This window comes from Callorhinchus milii, unplaced genomic scaffold (genome assembly GCF_018977255.1).
Source record: "Callorhinchus milii isolate IMCB2004 unplaced genomic scaffold, IMCB_Cmil_1.0 Scaffold2, whole genome shotgun sequence".
NCBI classification, from domain to species: domain Eukaryota; kingdom Metazoa; phylum Chordata; class Chondrichthyes; order Chimaeriformes; family Callorhinchidae; genus Callorhinchus; species Callorhinchus milii.
Genome location: NW_024704743.1, coordinates 706,904 through 723,782, shown reverse-complemented (window position 1 = coordinate 723,782; position 16,879 = coordinate 706,904). Strand labels below are relative to the sequence as shown.

The 16,879-nt window shown below is 51.5% G+C and overlaps 1 protein-coding gene across 1 annotated transcript in view; it reads left to right on the top strand.

The window, feature by feature from the left end:
- LOC103188289 (sodium channel protein type 4 subunit alpha B-like) overlaps positions 1-16,489 on the top strand; it is a 77,831-nt gene extending 61,342 nt beyond the window's left edge. Inside the window, exons 20-27 of the mRNA XM_042332523.1 lie at positions 1,250-1,372; positions 3,486-3,608; positions 7,327-7,602; positions 10,713-10,766; positions 11,094-11,231; positions 11,519-11,623; positions 12,136-12,406; positions 15,243-16,489. Coding sequence (XP_042188457.1) covers positions 1,250-1,372; positions 3,486-3,608; positions 7,327-7,602; positions 10,713-10,766; positions 11,094-11,231; positions 11,519-11,623; positions 12,136-12,406; positions 15,243-16,489 — 2,337 coding nt within the window. The remainder of the gene's footprint in view (positions 1-1,249; positions 1,373-3,485; positions 3,609-7,326; positions 7,603-10,712; positions 10,767-11,093; positions 11,232-11,518; positions 11,624-12,135; positions 12,407-15,242) is intronic.
- Positions 16,490-16,879: the final 390 nt, after the last annotated feature.

Sequence of the window (16,879 nt, the reverse complement as noted above, 5' to 3'; positions counted from 1 at the left end):
CACCGTAGCAAAAGAGTCTCCAAACCAAACTGAGAATCCAGTGGATCCCAATTACACTTGGAAATCCAGAGATAGATTGTTGGAATGGGATGCGCTCTCTCTTTCTCTCTCTCTCTCTCTCTCTCTCTCTCTCTCTCTCTCTCTCTCTTCCTGGAGAGACCCCCCCCCCCTGCTTACCTAATTCCGGAGAGTATTAGGCGCAGGTTGCCAAGGCCAAGGCTTGTGGACCCCAAGAAGAGGAGCGGGATAAACGGGCCCAGGGAACTGGTTTTGAAGTGGAGAGCTCCAGCACTCGTGCTGGCTCAATCCACCTGCCACATACACACCATCGCGCCCGCATAATACGACGTCAATTCACTTTGGAGTCTATTTTGTGAAGCGCTTTGAGACGTGATAAGGCGCTGTATCAAATGCAACGATTATTACCCGCCCTATGTTCGCCTTGATCTGGATTCCCCTGAAATATCGGCTGGTGGGAGAGGGTTAAGCTGTTGTGAACAACGCTCAAGTGGGCGGTTGGTGGTGGAGGGCGGAGTGGGGGGGGGGTCTATAATTAACTTGTTATTTTAACACGTCCAAAGTGTTGCGTCAAGAGATACAGCGGCTCTGGGGTCAGTCTGATAATGAGAACCGTGTCGCCTGGACATTCCCTGTATAGAGAGAATCCTTCTGCTTCCCGAACCCAATGATGGACTGGACCAGACTGTTAGCTCAGTGGTTAGCGCATTCGCCTCGCAGGCGAGAGGACCCGGGTTCAATTCCCGGGCAGGGTGAGACCTTGGGCAAGTTTCCCTTACTCCACACGCACGCCTCTGTGTACCCAGCAGTAAGTAGGAACCCGGTTGTTAATCGATTGGCGGATCGCTTTCCAGGGGGTAATAATTTCCCCAAAAAAGATGTGGTCATTCAATCCACCACTGTTTGTGGGACCCCACAAATGGCTGCCCAATTTTGCCCACAAAATATACAGTTAGTCCTCTTTAACGGTATATCGCGTGAAGCGTTTGGAGATGTCTCAACCATTTGATGAAGTGCTTTGCAATCTCAAATGCGGCGTACTTNAAAAAAGGAAAACATTTGCCGGGCTGTGGGGTAAGAGTGGAGGGAGGGAGACTAGTTGGATAGCTGTCGCCAAGAGCTAGGCTCGGGCGCGATGGGCCGAATGGTGCTGTAAGATTCTATGATTCAATGCCAGGATTATTCTGATTATGATTATTATTATAACTCCATTCCGTTCGATCTTGTGCAGATCTCCGTGGTTTGCCTGTTAGCCACGGCTCTGGGTTACGACCAGTTGAGTGCTATGAAATCGCTCAGGACTCTGAGGGCACTGAGACCACTCCGAGCCTTGTCCAGATTTGAAGGCATGAGGGTAAGGCCACCTATACGTGTAGCTCTGTGACCATGTGGAAAGGCCATCGCCTTGAGGAACTCCTTAAAGCAGTGCAGGACCACAAATGTGCTGACACTCATGTGCTAACCCACCTCCCCATCTTCCCACTCTTCTGACTGTAAGTTGGCTTTCTTGACGGAGATGTGACTCCTCGCCTTCGCGGACTCACAAAACAGGACACGAGCAAACGGGGAGCCAGGTTGAATTACTCGGATTCACCCCCAATCACCCTCCACCCCAACCCCCCCCACCCCCACCTTGTCCATCTCCCCATTAAGAATCACCCACCATCAAAGTTATTACTGTCTGCGCTTATAGTCTTAAGTGTGGCACATGGAGTCTTAACCTCAGTTTGATGCACATGTTGTGGTGTATGGAAAAGGCGATGGGTGGGTGGCGGGGGGGGGGGGGAATCTCAAAGGCCATCTGAAGGCCAGGCCAAGATGGAGCACACGATGGGTTCACTCAATGGGCAGGTGAGCTCTCGCCTCGCAAGCGAGAGGACCCGGGTTTGATTCCCGGGCAGGGCAGGGCGACACGTTGGGCAAGTTTCCTTAATCCACACCCTCTTGTTTACCAGCAGTCAGTAGGATCCCGGTTGTTAGTCGATTAGCGGATCGGTTTCCCGGGGGTAATAATCCCTCCCCCACCCCCCAAAAAAATATATATTTTTAAATATTAATTTGGTTACTTAATCCACAGCTGTTTGGGTACTGCTTTGCGCAATCCAGCCGCTCCACAAAACGCTCAGTCAATTCGCTTTACAGCCTATCCTGCGAAGCGCTTCGAGACGTCTCGAAGGCATGATGAGGCGCCGGGTCAAACGCCAGGATTATTATTATTATTATTATTATTTGCACCAACTCCCGCTTTGTGCTATCTGATCCGTGGCCACAGCTGACGAGCGGTAACCGAGGAGGCTGTACCTCAGGACAGTACCGAGGTCACTGCGATGGAAACACGGTCTCGCTCAGTAAACAGCGAAATCTCCCCCCCTGTTAGCTCAGGTGAGAGAGAGAAAGAGAGAGAGAGAGAGCGAGAGCGAGAGGATCAGAGGAAGACGGTTGCTTTGGCAACTGGTAGCCGGGTTAATTATAGGGAGAGGGAATGGCGCTCCTCCCCTTTAATGTGGAGTTTGCCACCTGTCGGCTTCGGGTCCCTTTTGCCCCTCAGCCCATTTGGTCTCATCTCCAGAACAGCCGTCCAACCATCCGCCCATCATCGAGCTGCTGCTTAAAGGAACCCCTAAGGGTCTCGCCTCAACCACCCGTGCTGGCAACCCTGTTCCACTGTTAACTTCCCCTCTGGTGTCTTTGTCCCGAAATTTTAGCCCCTTTGCAACCCCCGAACGAGAGGAACCAGGTTTGTTTCCCCGGGCAGGCAGTGGGGGGCGAAACGTCAGCCAAGTTTCCTTACTCCACGCGCCTCTGGTTACCCAGCAGCAAGTAGGAACCCGATTGATAGTCGATCGGCAGATTGATTTCCGGGGAAATCATAATAAACTCTCTGAGAAACAAAACCTGGCCACTTAATCCACTGCTGTTCGCGGGACGCCGCTGCGCGTAATTGGCTGCCGCGTTTCGCCCACCCACAAAACCCGCAGTCAACTCATCTTACAGTATATTCTGTGGAGCGCTTTTCGACGTCTCGACGACGTGATAAAAGGCTTGTTCTGTGTCTGTCCTGAAATTGCTCCTGAACCTGTGCTCCAATGTCTTGCTGCCTTGGGGTGGGTGGGTGGGTGTTGGAGGGGTGGGATCTGAACATCAATGTTCTCGGTTTCCCTCCTCAATCAAGTTTAGGATTGCGTTTTCCTCGAAAAGGTCACTTCTGAGTTAGAAGGAGACACTGAGGGTTTACCGGACAACATGTGCGTAGGACTTTGGTTAAGGCTTTGTAGTCGCCTTTGTCAATTAATGAGANTTTTTTTTCCTTTCCCCACCTTTAACAGGTTGAAATAATAACCTTTTTATTGCTCCTTCTCAAAACAGGTTCCCTTAACTCTTCCCTTTTTCTTCTGTAAAGGGAACAAAAAAGTTTGTTGCCAATGGAAACAGTCCTCAGGTTTACGTGTTTGTGTTTCTTGCATTAGGTCTCTTTAGTCAGCCTGGCAGCTAATGCCCTGGGATATTCGGAACTAGGTGCCATTAAATCTCTACGGACCTTAAGAGCTTTGAGGCCACTCAGGGCCTTGTCACGATTTGATGGGATGAGGGTAAGACGGAGGAAAGCTCCTGAGACAACATGCGGATAAAGCATGTTGGGCAAATTGCATCCCCCTTGTTTCCTCTTCCCCCAAATCCCTCTCTGGCTCGTTTTCTCTCTCTCTCTCTCTCTCTTCCCCCCCTTTTCTCTCCCTCTCCCTCTCTCTCTCTCCTCTCCACCAAAACGGATGCAATTGTGTGTCAAGTAGTTTAGTCCTTTAGAAGGTTTCTAGTTTCACTCGTTTCTCATTGTGGGTTCCTCTTTGGTGGGAGAGCTGCCTTTACTGCTGTCGTCTGGAGCGAGGGCTGTTTCGTGTGAGCTCTACAGCGAGAGAGTGGGTTTTCCATTGCTGGGCAGACAGTAGGAGAGGGGAAGACCAAGTGAGAGTGTGGGCGGATGATGGGGAGAGAGATAAAGTCCTTCCTTAGTCCTGTTAGATCCCCTCGACCTCTCCAGAACACACCTACCCTACGGTACTCCCATCACAGGATCTGACTGCCCAGCACCTCGGGAAGTCCTCCCAACGTGAAAGGAACAACACAAACGTGACTTGTTTATTGTTGTCGTTGTTGTCATTCATTGCCACGCTGCTTCACGGTGAAAATACGTCGTTCGAAGCGCAGAGGAGTTTCGTTTCAAACTAGAGCGTCGGTGACGTAACAGATGTAACAGTAGAGGTACAACGACAACAACAATAAATTGCATTGATGGGAAGATGTCCGAAGGCCCGATCGAAAAGGAAAGGCTTGAGAGAGAGAGAGGGGGGGGTGGGGGGGGTGAGGCGGAGAGACTCAGAGGGTGGAGAGGCTAAAGGCCAGCGTCTAAAGAGAGAGGACAGGTCGGTGAACTTTTAATAGGTCGCAGAGGTAGGGAGGCCCGAGACGTAATAAGGTCCTATATAAGAGGCAAGGATTATTATTATTATGATTATTATCATAATAGAGAGGCTAAGCCTCACTGAGAACAAGAGTCACCGTCTGGCATTTCAGATAAGGCCAAAAGCCACACAAATGGCACGCATTTAGCCTCTGAGTTTGCGTAGGAGACGAGAGCCAGCCTCGATCCTCTGTGCTTTATACTGGGCACTCTATCTTCTGAGTACCGTCGGGCGTGTGGTTTTTTTTGCTTACATTGCTGTGTGACACGTACTGATGTGACGGATGACAAGCCAGAGTGTCTCGGGAAGCACAGCGGTCGTTTGCTAACCCAGTTCCCGAAACTCCTTCGAGAATAACCCGTGCTCCGTGCGGGAGAGTCGGGAGCATTCGCTAAACAGCGGCCCGCGCTCCTGTTACTTGAAGGAATCTCTGATACTCCTTTGTGGCTTCTTCTGCCCGCGTTCGATTACCACTCCGTGCGCAATTGGCTGCTGCGTTTCGCCCCCCAAAAAAAACATACAGTCGATCCACTTCACGGTGTATCCCGTGAAGCGCTTTGAGACGTCTCTCAATCACCTGATAAGGCCCCGTATCAAATGCGAGGATTATTATTATTATTATTATTATTTATGGGATCAAATGATCAGAAATTTCGCTCCGACGAACGGGAGGAGGGGATGAAAATTTCACCTCCAATGCCCCATATCAGAGACCGATGGTCCCGTTGCACACCCTGGCAGGTTATTTGTTTTATTTTATTTGTTGTTTTTCTTTTTTTATTATATTATTATTATTATTACTACTACTAATAATAAAAAAAAAGAAAAAATCGTCATTTTTATTCATTTTTTTTCTTAGCAATGACCATTCCGCATTGGAATAAAAGGTTTCGAAGAGCTAAATCGAATTGCGGGAGTTCCGGCCATCGATAACTCACGAATGCATTTAATTTCCATGACCGTGAATGGCCGTTGAGACGTGGTGTGGGGCGGTTAGAGTTGCCGGTTTCTGACTGTGAATTTGCAACCGCTTTCGACGGATAAAACTCACGCTTCGCTTTGCCTTTTCTCTCCCCTTTTCAATTTCAAAATGGGCCGCCCTCCGGTTCGTAAGGTCTCGCCCCCCCCCTCCACCCCCCCCCCCTCCAATGTACTCGCAGGAAGCGACATCTGCCGGGACCTTACAACCCGGAATTCGGCTGTTTTTTTTTAGGGGTTGGGGGGTGGGGGATGGGGGGGTGGGGGTGCAAATCAAACCCGAAATCGAACCACGTTTCGATGAGCAAAGCAACCATTGTTTAAGGTTGGGAATTCATTTCCCGCGATTTGGGGGAAATCAGCAAACCCGACGAATAAAGATTTCTGCCGATTAAAATCAGAAACCGGCAAGCCTAAGTGCAGTAAAGGCTTTTTTTTTTTTTTTGCTTGCCTGAATTTCATTAGTAATAGTTAATAGATTGCAGTTGTAATCTCGTTTCTCTCTTTCCCGATGTTATACTGTGCTGGAAGGCGGTAAAGGTTGGGAAAAAAAACCAAACGGCTTTGAGTCAATGGCCAGAGACCAGGGCATCACTTTGAGATGGTTAGCGATCGAGCAAATGGGGAGGTTAGAGTTGTTTTCACACAGGGTAGTTAGTGCCTTGAAAGGTAATATACAAATGTCAATTTTGTATTGTATTAGGATATGTAATGCCCTACCAAGATTATTATTATTATTATTATTATTATTATTATCATCAGATTGATGGTCGAGGCAGAACCCACATTTGAATCCACACCGGGTGTCCACAAAGACATGTTACCTCCATTTGGTGGTTTTGTTTTCTGCATTGCGCGTGTGTGTGTGTGTGTGTGCGTGAGTATATGTGTGTGTGTGCGTGAGTGTGAGTGAATGAGTGTGTGAGTGAGTGTGCGTATGAGTATGTGAGTGAGTGTGTGTGTATGTATGAGTGAGTGTGTGTGTGTGACTGAGTGAGTGTGTGTGTGTGTATGAGTGAGTGAGTGAGTGAGTGTATGTATGAGTGAGTGTGTGTGAGTGTGTGTGTGTATGCGTGAGTGTGTGTGAATGAGTGTGTGTGTAAGTGAGTGAGTGAGTGAGTGTGTGTGTGTGTATGAGTGAGTGAGTGTGCGCGTGAGTGTGTGTGAGTGTGTGAGTGAGTGCCATCATTTTCATAGTATTCATTTTCATAGTGTTCCGGGTCCACGGAACACGATGGAGTGAGGAGGTGACGTGTATCTCCTGGAGCTTGTTTCAGCTCCTCCGCAGTCTCATGTTCGCTGTCACGGGGGGTAAGAGGGCTTTGTGGACACCCTTTAGATAAATCCAGGAAAAGGAGACAACAACAAGGGAATGGGGAACGGGCAGGGAAATGGGACTGAAAGGGCTGCAAATTTCTATAGGTAAAATAGATTAAAGTGATCGTTATGAAGCTTTGCTCCAAAAGGCAACAGAGGAGGGAGGGAGGGAGGGAGAGAGGGAGGGAAGAGAGGGAAAGAGGCAGTAGATAGAGGTGACCAGAGGGGTGCAGATTGAACAGATTGCCGAGCTCAATTTTGCGGTATTTCCTAACGATTTCCTAATTAGGAAACTCGGAGTGTGGGCTATTTTAGGAACTGGGACTGCGTCGCTCAGCTTAGAGGGAATATCCAACCACCTCCCTCCCCCTCTTTTTTGCCCCCCTCCTTCTCCTCCCGCTCCGAAATTAGATTAATGCGGCAAAATCGACCCCGCGATGCTTTCCCCCCTCCCCCACCCACCTCCCCACCACCTCCCCTCCTCCCCCCCCACCACCCCCCCCCGGCCCCCCTCATTTGAGTAGATGTGTAACGCTCTTCCTCGAATCTGGATTAGGTGGTGGTCAATGCCTTGATCGGGGCCATCCCCTCCATCATCAACGTCCTCCTCGTCTGCCTCATCTTCTGGCTGATCTTCAGCATCATGGGAGTGAACCTGTTCGCAGGGAAATTCTACAGGTGCAAGAACATGACCAGCGGGATCCTCCTGCCCGTCCACGACGTCAACAACAAGACCGAATGCCAGGCCCTGAATAACACCGACATCCGATGGATCAACGAGAAGGTCAACTTCGACAACGTCGCCTTGGGATACCTCGCGCTCTTGCAAGTGGTGAGTTTTCTTTGGCCGGGACTTAGAGCGCCCGAGGATGGGGGGTTGGGGAGTGGGGTTGGGTGGGTGGGGGGAGGAGGGTGGGTGCGAGACCTTAGGGCAAGTCTCCTTTCGTTACTCCGCACGCACTCCCCCCACCCCCCCACCACGTCTTCTAGTCGATTGGCGGACGGATCGCTTTCTTGGGGGTAATTCTCCCTCCGCGTTAAGATTAATAATTAACCGAATCCACGACTGTTTGCGGGACTCCGCTGCGCGCATTTCGCCTGCTGCGTCTCGGCCGCGAGTTATACGGTCGGTTCGCTTGACAGGAGCGCTCGGAGACGTCTCAACGACGCGACAAGGCGCTGTATCGGATGCAAGGTTATTATTGTCGTTTACTTTGGCCACACACACGCACACACACACACACACACACACCCACACGCACACACACACAAAACCCTTCGGACTCACGAGACAAGGATTGCTTTCAAACGCTGACGCCTATAATAACTAAAAATAAGTCGACTCGACTGTAAGATACACGGATGTGGTTCTACGCTCTTGTCTGTTAGTCGTTGCGCTGTTCGCACCTGCCCCCCACCCCCCCCTTTCCCTCCCTCTCAAGTGACTAAATATTTGCCTGCATATTTCCGCTCCTCGTGAGTGAGATACAGTCATCCGGTGCAGTTCTGACACAGGTGTGGGTGTGTAACTCAAGAGAGAACGCGGCTGCAGTTTGAATAGCTTTCATGTTCGCCCCTCACAATACGCGCAATCACACGACAACTTGATGGCCGTCACATCGAGCCCCCCCCCCCCCCCCGGGACACTCCCCTGCATGAGGGGCGTGATATTAAATGCAAAATATAGATGATATCAGGACTGGCATAGACTGGCTATATTGTGCCTTTAGTCGCTAGGGGTAGAGACTTTTCTCGGTGGATCTAACAGAGGCGTTTAAAATTATAAAGAGGTTTGACGGACTACAGGGTCGGGCAGAGCGACGGCAGATGCAGTTTAATGTGGAAAAGTGTGATTTTTGTTTTTTTCTGCACACTTTGGAAGGAAGAATCGGGAGAGGACGTGTAAAGTTTCGGTGTTTTGCGAATGGTAGTGTTTTAAAAGGGCAGAGAGCCTTCGGGGGATAATGCAGGTGAATCACTGAAGGGGTATAGAGAGGCACGTGGCACAAAGCCGTCGGTGATTACAAAACAAAAAAATGATGAACGATCCTTGAATTTGGTATAACGCCTTTCACGTTGTGAGGACATCAAAAGCACTTCACGGGATTTATGGTGACGTGTTTGTAAGATAACTCCACTGCAAGTTGGTGTGTGTTTGTAAGATAACCGTGACAGCAACCTCCCACAGACAGCCATGAAGTGAGTGACCAATTTTATTTGGTGGGGGCGGGGGGGGAATTGGCCAGGAGAGCGGGACAGAGAGAGAGAGAGAGAGAGAGAGAGTGAAAAATCTCTTCTCTTTTCAAACAGTGAGACCTTTAACGTTCACCTGTACAGGAAGATGGGACCTCGGTTTAAGGTCTCACTGAAGAACAGCACCTCCGATAACCCCCCTCTCCCCACCACCACCACCCCCCCCCCACCCCCAGCACTGCATTGGAGTGTCAACTTCGGCTGCGAGTTCATGTGCCGACGTGGGGCTTGAACCCACAAGCTTTTGACCCGGAGGCAGGAGCGCGGCCACTGAGCCAGGCCGACATCCGAGTATTTTTGCGTTACAACTCCGACGAAAGGTCTCGAAATGCTTCGCCGGCGTTTACCGCTAAGCGAAGTGACCACGCAAAGGCGCTATTCCCGCGCACGTTGTATTGTATTATAATACGAGGCGTAACGTATAAGTCTGGGCTGTATCGTATAAATGCAGGTCCCCGTTGCAAAAATATCATGGATATTTTATCACGAGGTGGCTTCGCACGGTTGGTGATTGAGCAATGCTAAGGCCCCTTTCACCTGATTACCTTATCGCGGTTCGAATGGCTGGGCAAATTGATTTATTAATATTATTGTGTATCCTGGCAACCGGCTTCCTCGGTATCTGCCGCCCCTTTCTGCTCCCGAGTAACAATGCAGACAGAACGCAGCATTTGCATTTAAGAGGCATTCAATCGCCCATCTGCGCGGCGCGGTCTAAAATTAACACCGTTGACAGCGAAGCAAACAGAGGTGGTTAGCAGTGATATCGCCCGCCTTTGTTGCCTGGCGTGTGGGTCGCTTTGTTTGGAATAACTTACTGCTGGCCCCGACCATAGCTCCAGCCTCCCTCCCTCCCTCCCTCCTTCCCTCCCTTCCGCGTCTTGATGGAGGAGATCTCCCAACAAGTGGAGTGTGTGAAGCATTTCAGTTGCGGCGGAGTCCCTGTAGCTTATGTTGCAGAGAGCTCGCCTCGCAAAGCGAGAGGACCTGGGTTCGATTCCCGGGCAGGGCGAAACATTTCCTTTCTCCGCACGCCTCCGCTCACCGAGCAGTGAGGAGGAAGCTGGTTGCTAGTCGATTGGCGGATCGCTCTTCCTTCAAGCAAAATAATAATTTGCCCGCTCGCCCCCGCGGCTGTTTGTGAGTCGCTGCCGGGCGCAATCGGCCGCCGCGTTTCGCCCACAAATATACACAATCAACTCACTTTACGGTGTATCCCGCAAAGCGCTTTGGGTCTTGAAGATGTGATAAGGCGCTGCATTGAAGGCAAGGATTATTATTACGTGGCAAGTCTTCAGCTCCGTGGAGAGCTTCGAGACGTCCTCCCGATGTGGAGGGGGCTTACACGAGTGTGTGGGTGGGGGGGGGGGTGGGCGGGTGCTGTTGTATTGTCGGAGGTACCGTCCTTCCTATGAGACATTAAAACAAGGTCCTATCTGCCTGTTCAGGTGGAGGTGAAACATCCCGGGGCACAATTCAAAGAGAGGTTACCCGCGATAAAACTGATCACTCGCTTCATGGCTGTTGGTGGGATGTTAATTGCAAAGTGGCAGCTGTGGTTCGCCTCCAAAATACACGGTGGCTGTTCTGTGCGGAGGTTTGCGAAGCGGTGTTCAGGGGCTGCATTAAATGAAAGGGTTGTTATGTAAGTTCCAGCTGTTGACATCTCTCCCTTTTGATCTTTTCCAGGCAACTTTCAAAGGTTGGATGAGCATAATGTACGCTGCTGTCGATTCCCGAAACGTAAGGAAATGGACCTTAAATACCTTACCCACCGGGAGTAATGATCCCCCCCCCCGCCCCCCCTCCCCCCCCCCCCCCTCCCCCCGCCACCCCCCCCAAAAAAATGGACGTCACTCAATCCGCGACTGATCGTGTAGGGGACACTGCTGTGCGTAATTCGCCGCCGAGTTTCGCCCACGAGATACACGGTCAATCCATTTTGCTTCACAGTATATTCTGTGAGGCTCGTTGACGTGATAAGCCGCCATATCAAATGCAAGGATTATTATTATTTATTATTATTACCTTCAAATGCAACCATTGTTTTTTATTTATGGTTTGACGCAGTTGAACGAACAGCCGGAATACGAGTACAGCAAGTACTGGTACCTGTACTTTGTGATCTTCATCATATTCGGCTCGTTCTTCACTCTCAACCTCTTCATCGGTGTCATCATCGACAACTTCAATCAGCAGAAGAAGAAGATAAGTATCAAAACCCTGATTTATTCCTGGCTCAGTTATCGTAGAATCCTACCGCTCAGAAGGAGGCCATTCGGCCTATGGTGCCTGTGCGTCCCTCTTTGGAAGAGCTCCCCAAATCAATTCCACTCTGCCCCCCCCCCCCCACCGCGCTCTTACCCCCAAAGACCCTGCAAACGTTTTTCTTTTCAAGTAAATATCCAATTCCCTTTTCGAAAGTTTATTATTGAAATCTTTACAGTGATTGATTTGAAAAAATAACTTGGCCTTTTTGTTTTCTTCCCCTGTACCTTGGAGGTCAGGACATCTTCATGACGGAGGAACAGAAGAAGTATTACAATGCTATGAAAAAGCTGGGCTCAAAGAAGCCCCAAAAGCCAATCCCAAGACCTTCGGTAAGCCCAAGAGTGAACGAAGCTCCCCAGGACGACTTTGTATTGGAGTCATGGAGTCCTGTAGCTCAGTGGTTAGAGCGCTCGCCTCGCAAGCGAGAGGACCCGGGTTCGATTCCCAGGGGGGAGAATTCCGTGCATCCTACCTACACGTGGAAATCCCACGATAGAGATAGATGGAATGGAATGGGCTCTCTCCCTCTTTCTCTCTCTTTCTCCCTGGAGGGACACATCCCGCTTACCTAATTCCGGAGAGCATTAGGCGCAGGTGGGCGAGAGCCAAGGTTGGGGGGGGTGGGGGGGAAGCCCAGGGAGTGCGTTGGGTGGAACTGCTGGAGTCTAACCAGATAAAACTAAGGGATGTGTAGACAAGTGAGACAGTGGAGGTACTAGCCTCATGGAGCCTAGAGTAGAAAAGACTGTAGTCACAGTCCAACTCACATATGGTGTTTGTTTTCTTCCCCCCCCCGCCCCCCACACCCATCGGCCTCCCCTCACCCACCCCCCCGGTGCAGAACAAATTCCAAGGCCTGATCTTTGACCTGGTCTCGAAGCAAGCCTTCGACATCATCATCATGATCATGATTTGCCTGAATATGGTGACCATGATGGTGGAGAGCGACGACATGGACAAGCAAACCATCAATATCCTCTTCAACATCAACATAATCTTCATTGTCATCTTCACCACCGAGTGCACCCTCAAACTCGTCGCCCTCCGGCAGTACTTCTTCACAGTGGGTTGGAACGTGTTCGATTTTGTGGTGGTTATACTCTCCGTTGTTGGTAGGTTAATGAATCGCACTTGCCAATAGACAACTCGCCTTGTTATCTCTGCTTCAAATCCTTCCCCTCCCAACCTTAAGACCCCGGAGTTCTGTAGGGCAGTGGGTTGGAGCACTCGCCTCGCAAGCCAGACTCCTGGGCAGGGCGCAAGGTAAATTTCCTTACTCCACACGCACGCCTCTGTTTACATAGCGGTAAGTAGGAACACGGTTGTCTGTCGATTGAGAGACATTCCTGCCACATATACACAGTCGCTACACTCTACAACATATCCTGCAAAGCGCTTCCAGGCATTTTGACCCTGCGATAAAGCACTGTGTCGGAGGTAAGGATTATTATTATTACTATTATCTCTGTGACCGTGCGTTATACTGTAAAGCGTAGTGACCGTGTATTTTGTGGGCGAACCGCGGCAGCCAACAATCGCCCGCAGACGTGCCCCACAAACAGTCGTGGATTGTGTGACCAAATTATTATTATTATTATTATTTTTTTTCCTCTCTCCCTCCCTCCTTATCGGGGGATGATTTCTTCGCCCGGCGTATTGTTGGGACGGGTTCCAAAGTTGACTGAGGCTTTACATTAAAGTCGTGTAATCTGCTTAGGTTCAACCTAATCCTTCAAAGACCAAAAAGGTCTGCTTAAAGCCAATCGAATCGAAAGGATTCGTATTTTTTTTTTTTTTTTTTTTGCCTCTCTGTTGTTACGTGCATTATTTTATCTTGTTAGTGAAATCTTCCCTTCATCCAGCAATGCAATCTTCTCCGTCAGCCAGGCTCAGTCAGTCAGTAGCGCTCTCTGCCCCCCCCCCGGAGACTCGGGGGGGTGGGTTTCGATTGCAGGCCGAGACCTTTAGCCAACGATCCAACGCAGCACTGACGGACGTGGAAGAGAGGTGGGGAGGGGAGGGGTAATGCTGCTGTGAGCGTTGTGGAGCGAGAGGACCCGGGTTCGATTCCCGGCCAGGGCGAGAGAAACCTGAGGCAAGTTTCCTCGCTCCACACACAAGCCTCGGCAGTCAGTAGGAATGCCGGGATGGTGGAAAGCGAACTGTCCAGCTGTTCTTATGTTTTATGGTTGCGATCCCACTTGACCTCCGCATTATACCGTGTGTATGTGTGGTGGGTTAGAGAGTGGGTGTTGGTGGGGGTGGTGGGGGGGGCAAGTGTGGCACTAGACAGGATTTGCTTCCCCAGTGGGTTAGACCCGCTGGTTTACTCTCTGAACGGTGTGTTCCGCAGCAACATTCTGCGGAAGGAATCCGGTTGAGAGCTGCGGGTGTGCGGGAAGGGAAGCCGGTCGGAATCTCGCCCCGGCCCTCTTTAACGGCTTTGCCGCAGCGAAAGCAGAACTGAAGCCTTCGACCCGACGAGGAATAGATTTTCATTAGGACTAATAGCGGCTTAAACTTTTCACATGCGAGTTACTAAGTTTCGAGCTAAGCCCCGTCACCCCCGCGGGCAAAACAAATGATTGTTTTTAATCGAGGTAAATAAAGCCTCCTGTCTGCCAGAGGCCAATCCGATGGGTGACCGGTGACGCGACACAGATGTGGCCCTTTCATCCGTTTATGTTTTCAGCCCCACGTCAGTTCACACGCGCGGGCAGGCAGACTGCCGACACAGCCTCCCTGCCGTCAGGGGGCACATTGAAGCAGCTGAACCGTTAGGCCCCTCACTCCGCCTCGCAAGGAATAAGGCCGGCATTTGATACAGCGCCCGATCACTTCTCAAAGCGCTTCGCAGGGTACACCGTAAAGGGAATTGACTGGATATTTAGCCTTGCTCCCCCTCTTTGCCCATCTGCAGGTCGCACCTGAAGACTTTGCTCTTTGACCGTATCACCTCCTGTTCCTCTTCCGCTCGGAGTCAACCTTCCCCATTATTAAGGGTCTACCCTGAGACTCTGCCCCCACACCAACTGCACTGTATCAAGTTGTTGTTGTGACCGTGTACGTTGTGGGGCGTGTAGAGGGAGGCAGTGGGGGGTGGGGGGGGGTTAAAGAGGGTGTCATGTTGTCCAAGTCTTCAGAGATGTCGTCCTTCAGATGAGATGTTAAACGTGGAGTCCCGTAGCTCGGTGGTTAGAGCGCTCTCGCCTCGCAAGCGAGAGGACCCGGGTTTGATTCCCGGGCGGGTCAGGGGGAAGGAAACCTTAGGCAAGTTTCCTCACTCCACACGCCTTGGTTTACCCGGGTAATAACCCCCTTTAAAAATCCACGACTGTTTGTGGGACACTGTTGTGTGGAATTGGTTGCTGTGCTTCACCCACAAAATATATGGTCAATCCACATTACTATATGTTCCGTGAAGCTCTTTGAGACTGCTCAGCGACATAATAAGGCGGGATATAGTTTGTGGGCGAACTTGACAGCCAATGTCCCACAAACATGTCGCCGGGTGGCTGGGTTGGGGGGAGGTGGTGGTTGGGGGGGGTGGGGTGGCATTATGTGGTGTGACCAACCTCTCGGGTGGGCAAGCAACAGAGGTGACAACAACAACAATGTCCCGAGGCGCTGGACAGTCAGGGATTTGGACCCGAGCTGGTGGTTGGGAATCAGGAGGGGGTGGAGGTCGGGGAGGGCAGGGGGTAGGAGGGTCACAGGGGAGGGTCTTGAGATGGGACTTGAAGGAGGCGAGGTTAGGTGACAGTGGCAATGATCGCGAAGCCCCCAGTGACCCCCCTTCCCCCCCCCACCCGCCCCCTCTCCCCGGGGATCAGTCTGCGTATTAATTGCCACCGTTAATTACCGTTCGTTCCAAATGCAGGCAGTGATTTTGGATCGAGTCTCGGAGTTGAATAACGCCCGGGTTGTTTCACCATCCCTTGTCCGCAGGTCTGGTCCTTTCCGATCTGATCATTAAATACTTTGTGTCGCCCACTCTCTTCCGAGTCATCCGGCTGGCCCGTATCGGACGTATCCTTCGCCTTATCCGGGGGGCCAAAGGAATAAGGACCTTGCTGTTTGCCTTAATGATGTCCCTCCCCGCCTTGTTCAACATCGGTCTGCTGCTTTTCCTGGTCATGTTCATCTACGCCATTTTCGGCATGGCCAACTTTGCCTACGTCAAGAAGGAAGACGGAATCAACGACATGTTCAACTTCGAGACCTTCGGCAACAGCATGATCTGCCTGTTCCAGATCACCACCTCCGCAGGGTGGGACGGTCTCCTGAGCCCCATCCTCAACAGCGACCGCCCGGACTGCGATCCCACCATGGTTCACCCGGGCAGCACCGTCAGGGGCAACTGTGGCAACCGGTCCGTGGGCATCTTCTTCTTCGTCAGCTACATCATCATCTCCTTCCTCATTGTGGTCAACATGTACATCGCCATCATCCTGGAGAACTTCAGCGTGGCCACGGAGGAGAGCTCAGAGCCTCTGAGCGAGGACGACTTCGAGATGTTCTACGAGGTCTGGGAGAAGTTCGACCCCGAAGCCACCCAGTTCATTGCCTACAAGGCCCTGTCCAGCTTCGCGGACGCGCTGCAGGAGCCCCTGCGCATCGCCAGGCCCAACAAGATCAAGCTGATCACAATGGACCTGCCCATGGTGAGCGGGGACAGGATCCACTGCCTGGACATCTTGTTTGCCTTCACCAAGCGGGTGCTGGGCGAGTCGGGGGAGATGGACGCCCTCAAGCTCCAGATGGAAGAGAAGTTCATGGCCGCCAACCCTTCCAAGATCTCCTACGAGCCCATCACCAGCACCTTGAGGCGGAGGCAAGAGGAGGTGTCCGCCATCGTCATCCAGAGGGCCTACCGCAGGCACCTCCTGCGACGCTCCATGAGACAAGCTTCCTTCCTGTACCGGCACCGAGCCAGCGACTGCGACTTCCTCGCGGAAAGCGCCCCGGAGAAGGAGGGGCTGATCGCGGCCATGATCAACGAGCACTACGGCCCCAGGACAGAGCCGGTGGACACCAGCTTGTGCATCTCGTCCCCTCCCTCTTACAACAGCGTGACCCAGGCCGCGGGCTGTGGGGCGGGGGCGGAGGAGGAGGAGAGCTCCGAGCAGGTCGAGGGCCGAACGGACTCTTTTACGGAGAGGACCCCCGGCAGAGACAGGGAGTCTTTGGTGTGAACTTGGGGTTGGTGGGGGGGTGGGGGGGGCTGCGCACAGAGACCGACTGTGGGGGGGTTGGGAGGGTTGGTGGGGGGAGGGAAAGGGGGGTGAAAACAGAAGGGGGCAAAAAACAAACACTAAGATATATATACATATACATACACATACATATATATATAAAAAAAAGATGTCTTGTTTACAAAAAAGAGGTTTCCAATCGAAATGACTTGAAGACGATCCAACGCCACTGCGTAGCGGAACAGCGGAAGGTGAAGTGGTCGGGCGCCGAGAGCGAGAGAACGAGAGAGAGCGAGAGAGAGAGAGAGAGAGAGAGAGTGTGAGTGAGTGAGCAGGTGTCAAAGCCCAAGCCGTTAGCGGGCGGCGGGGGGAGTGTTTGGTTGACCTTCT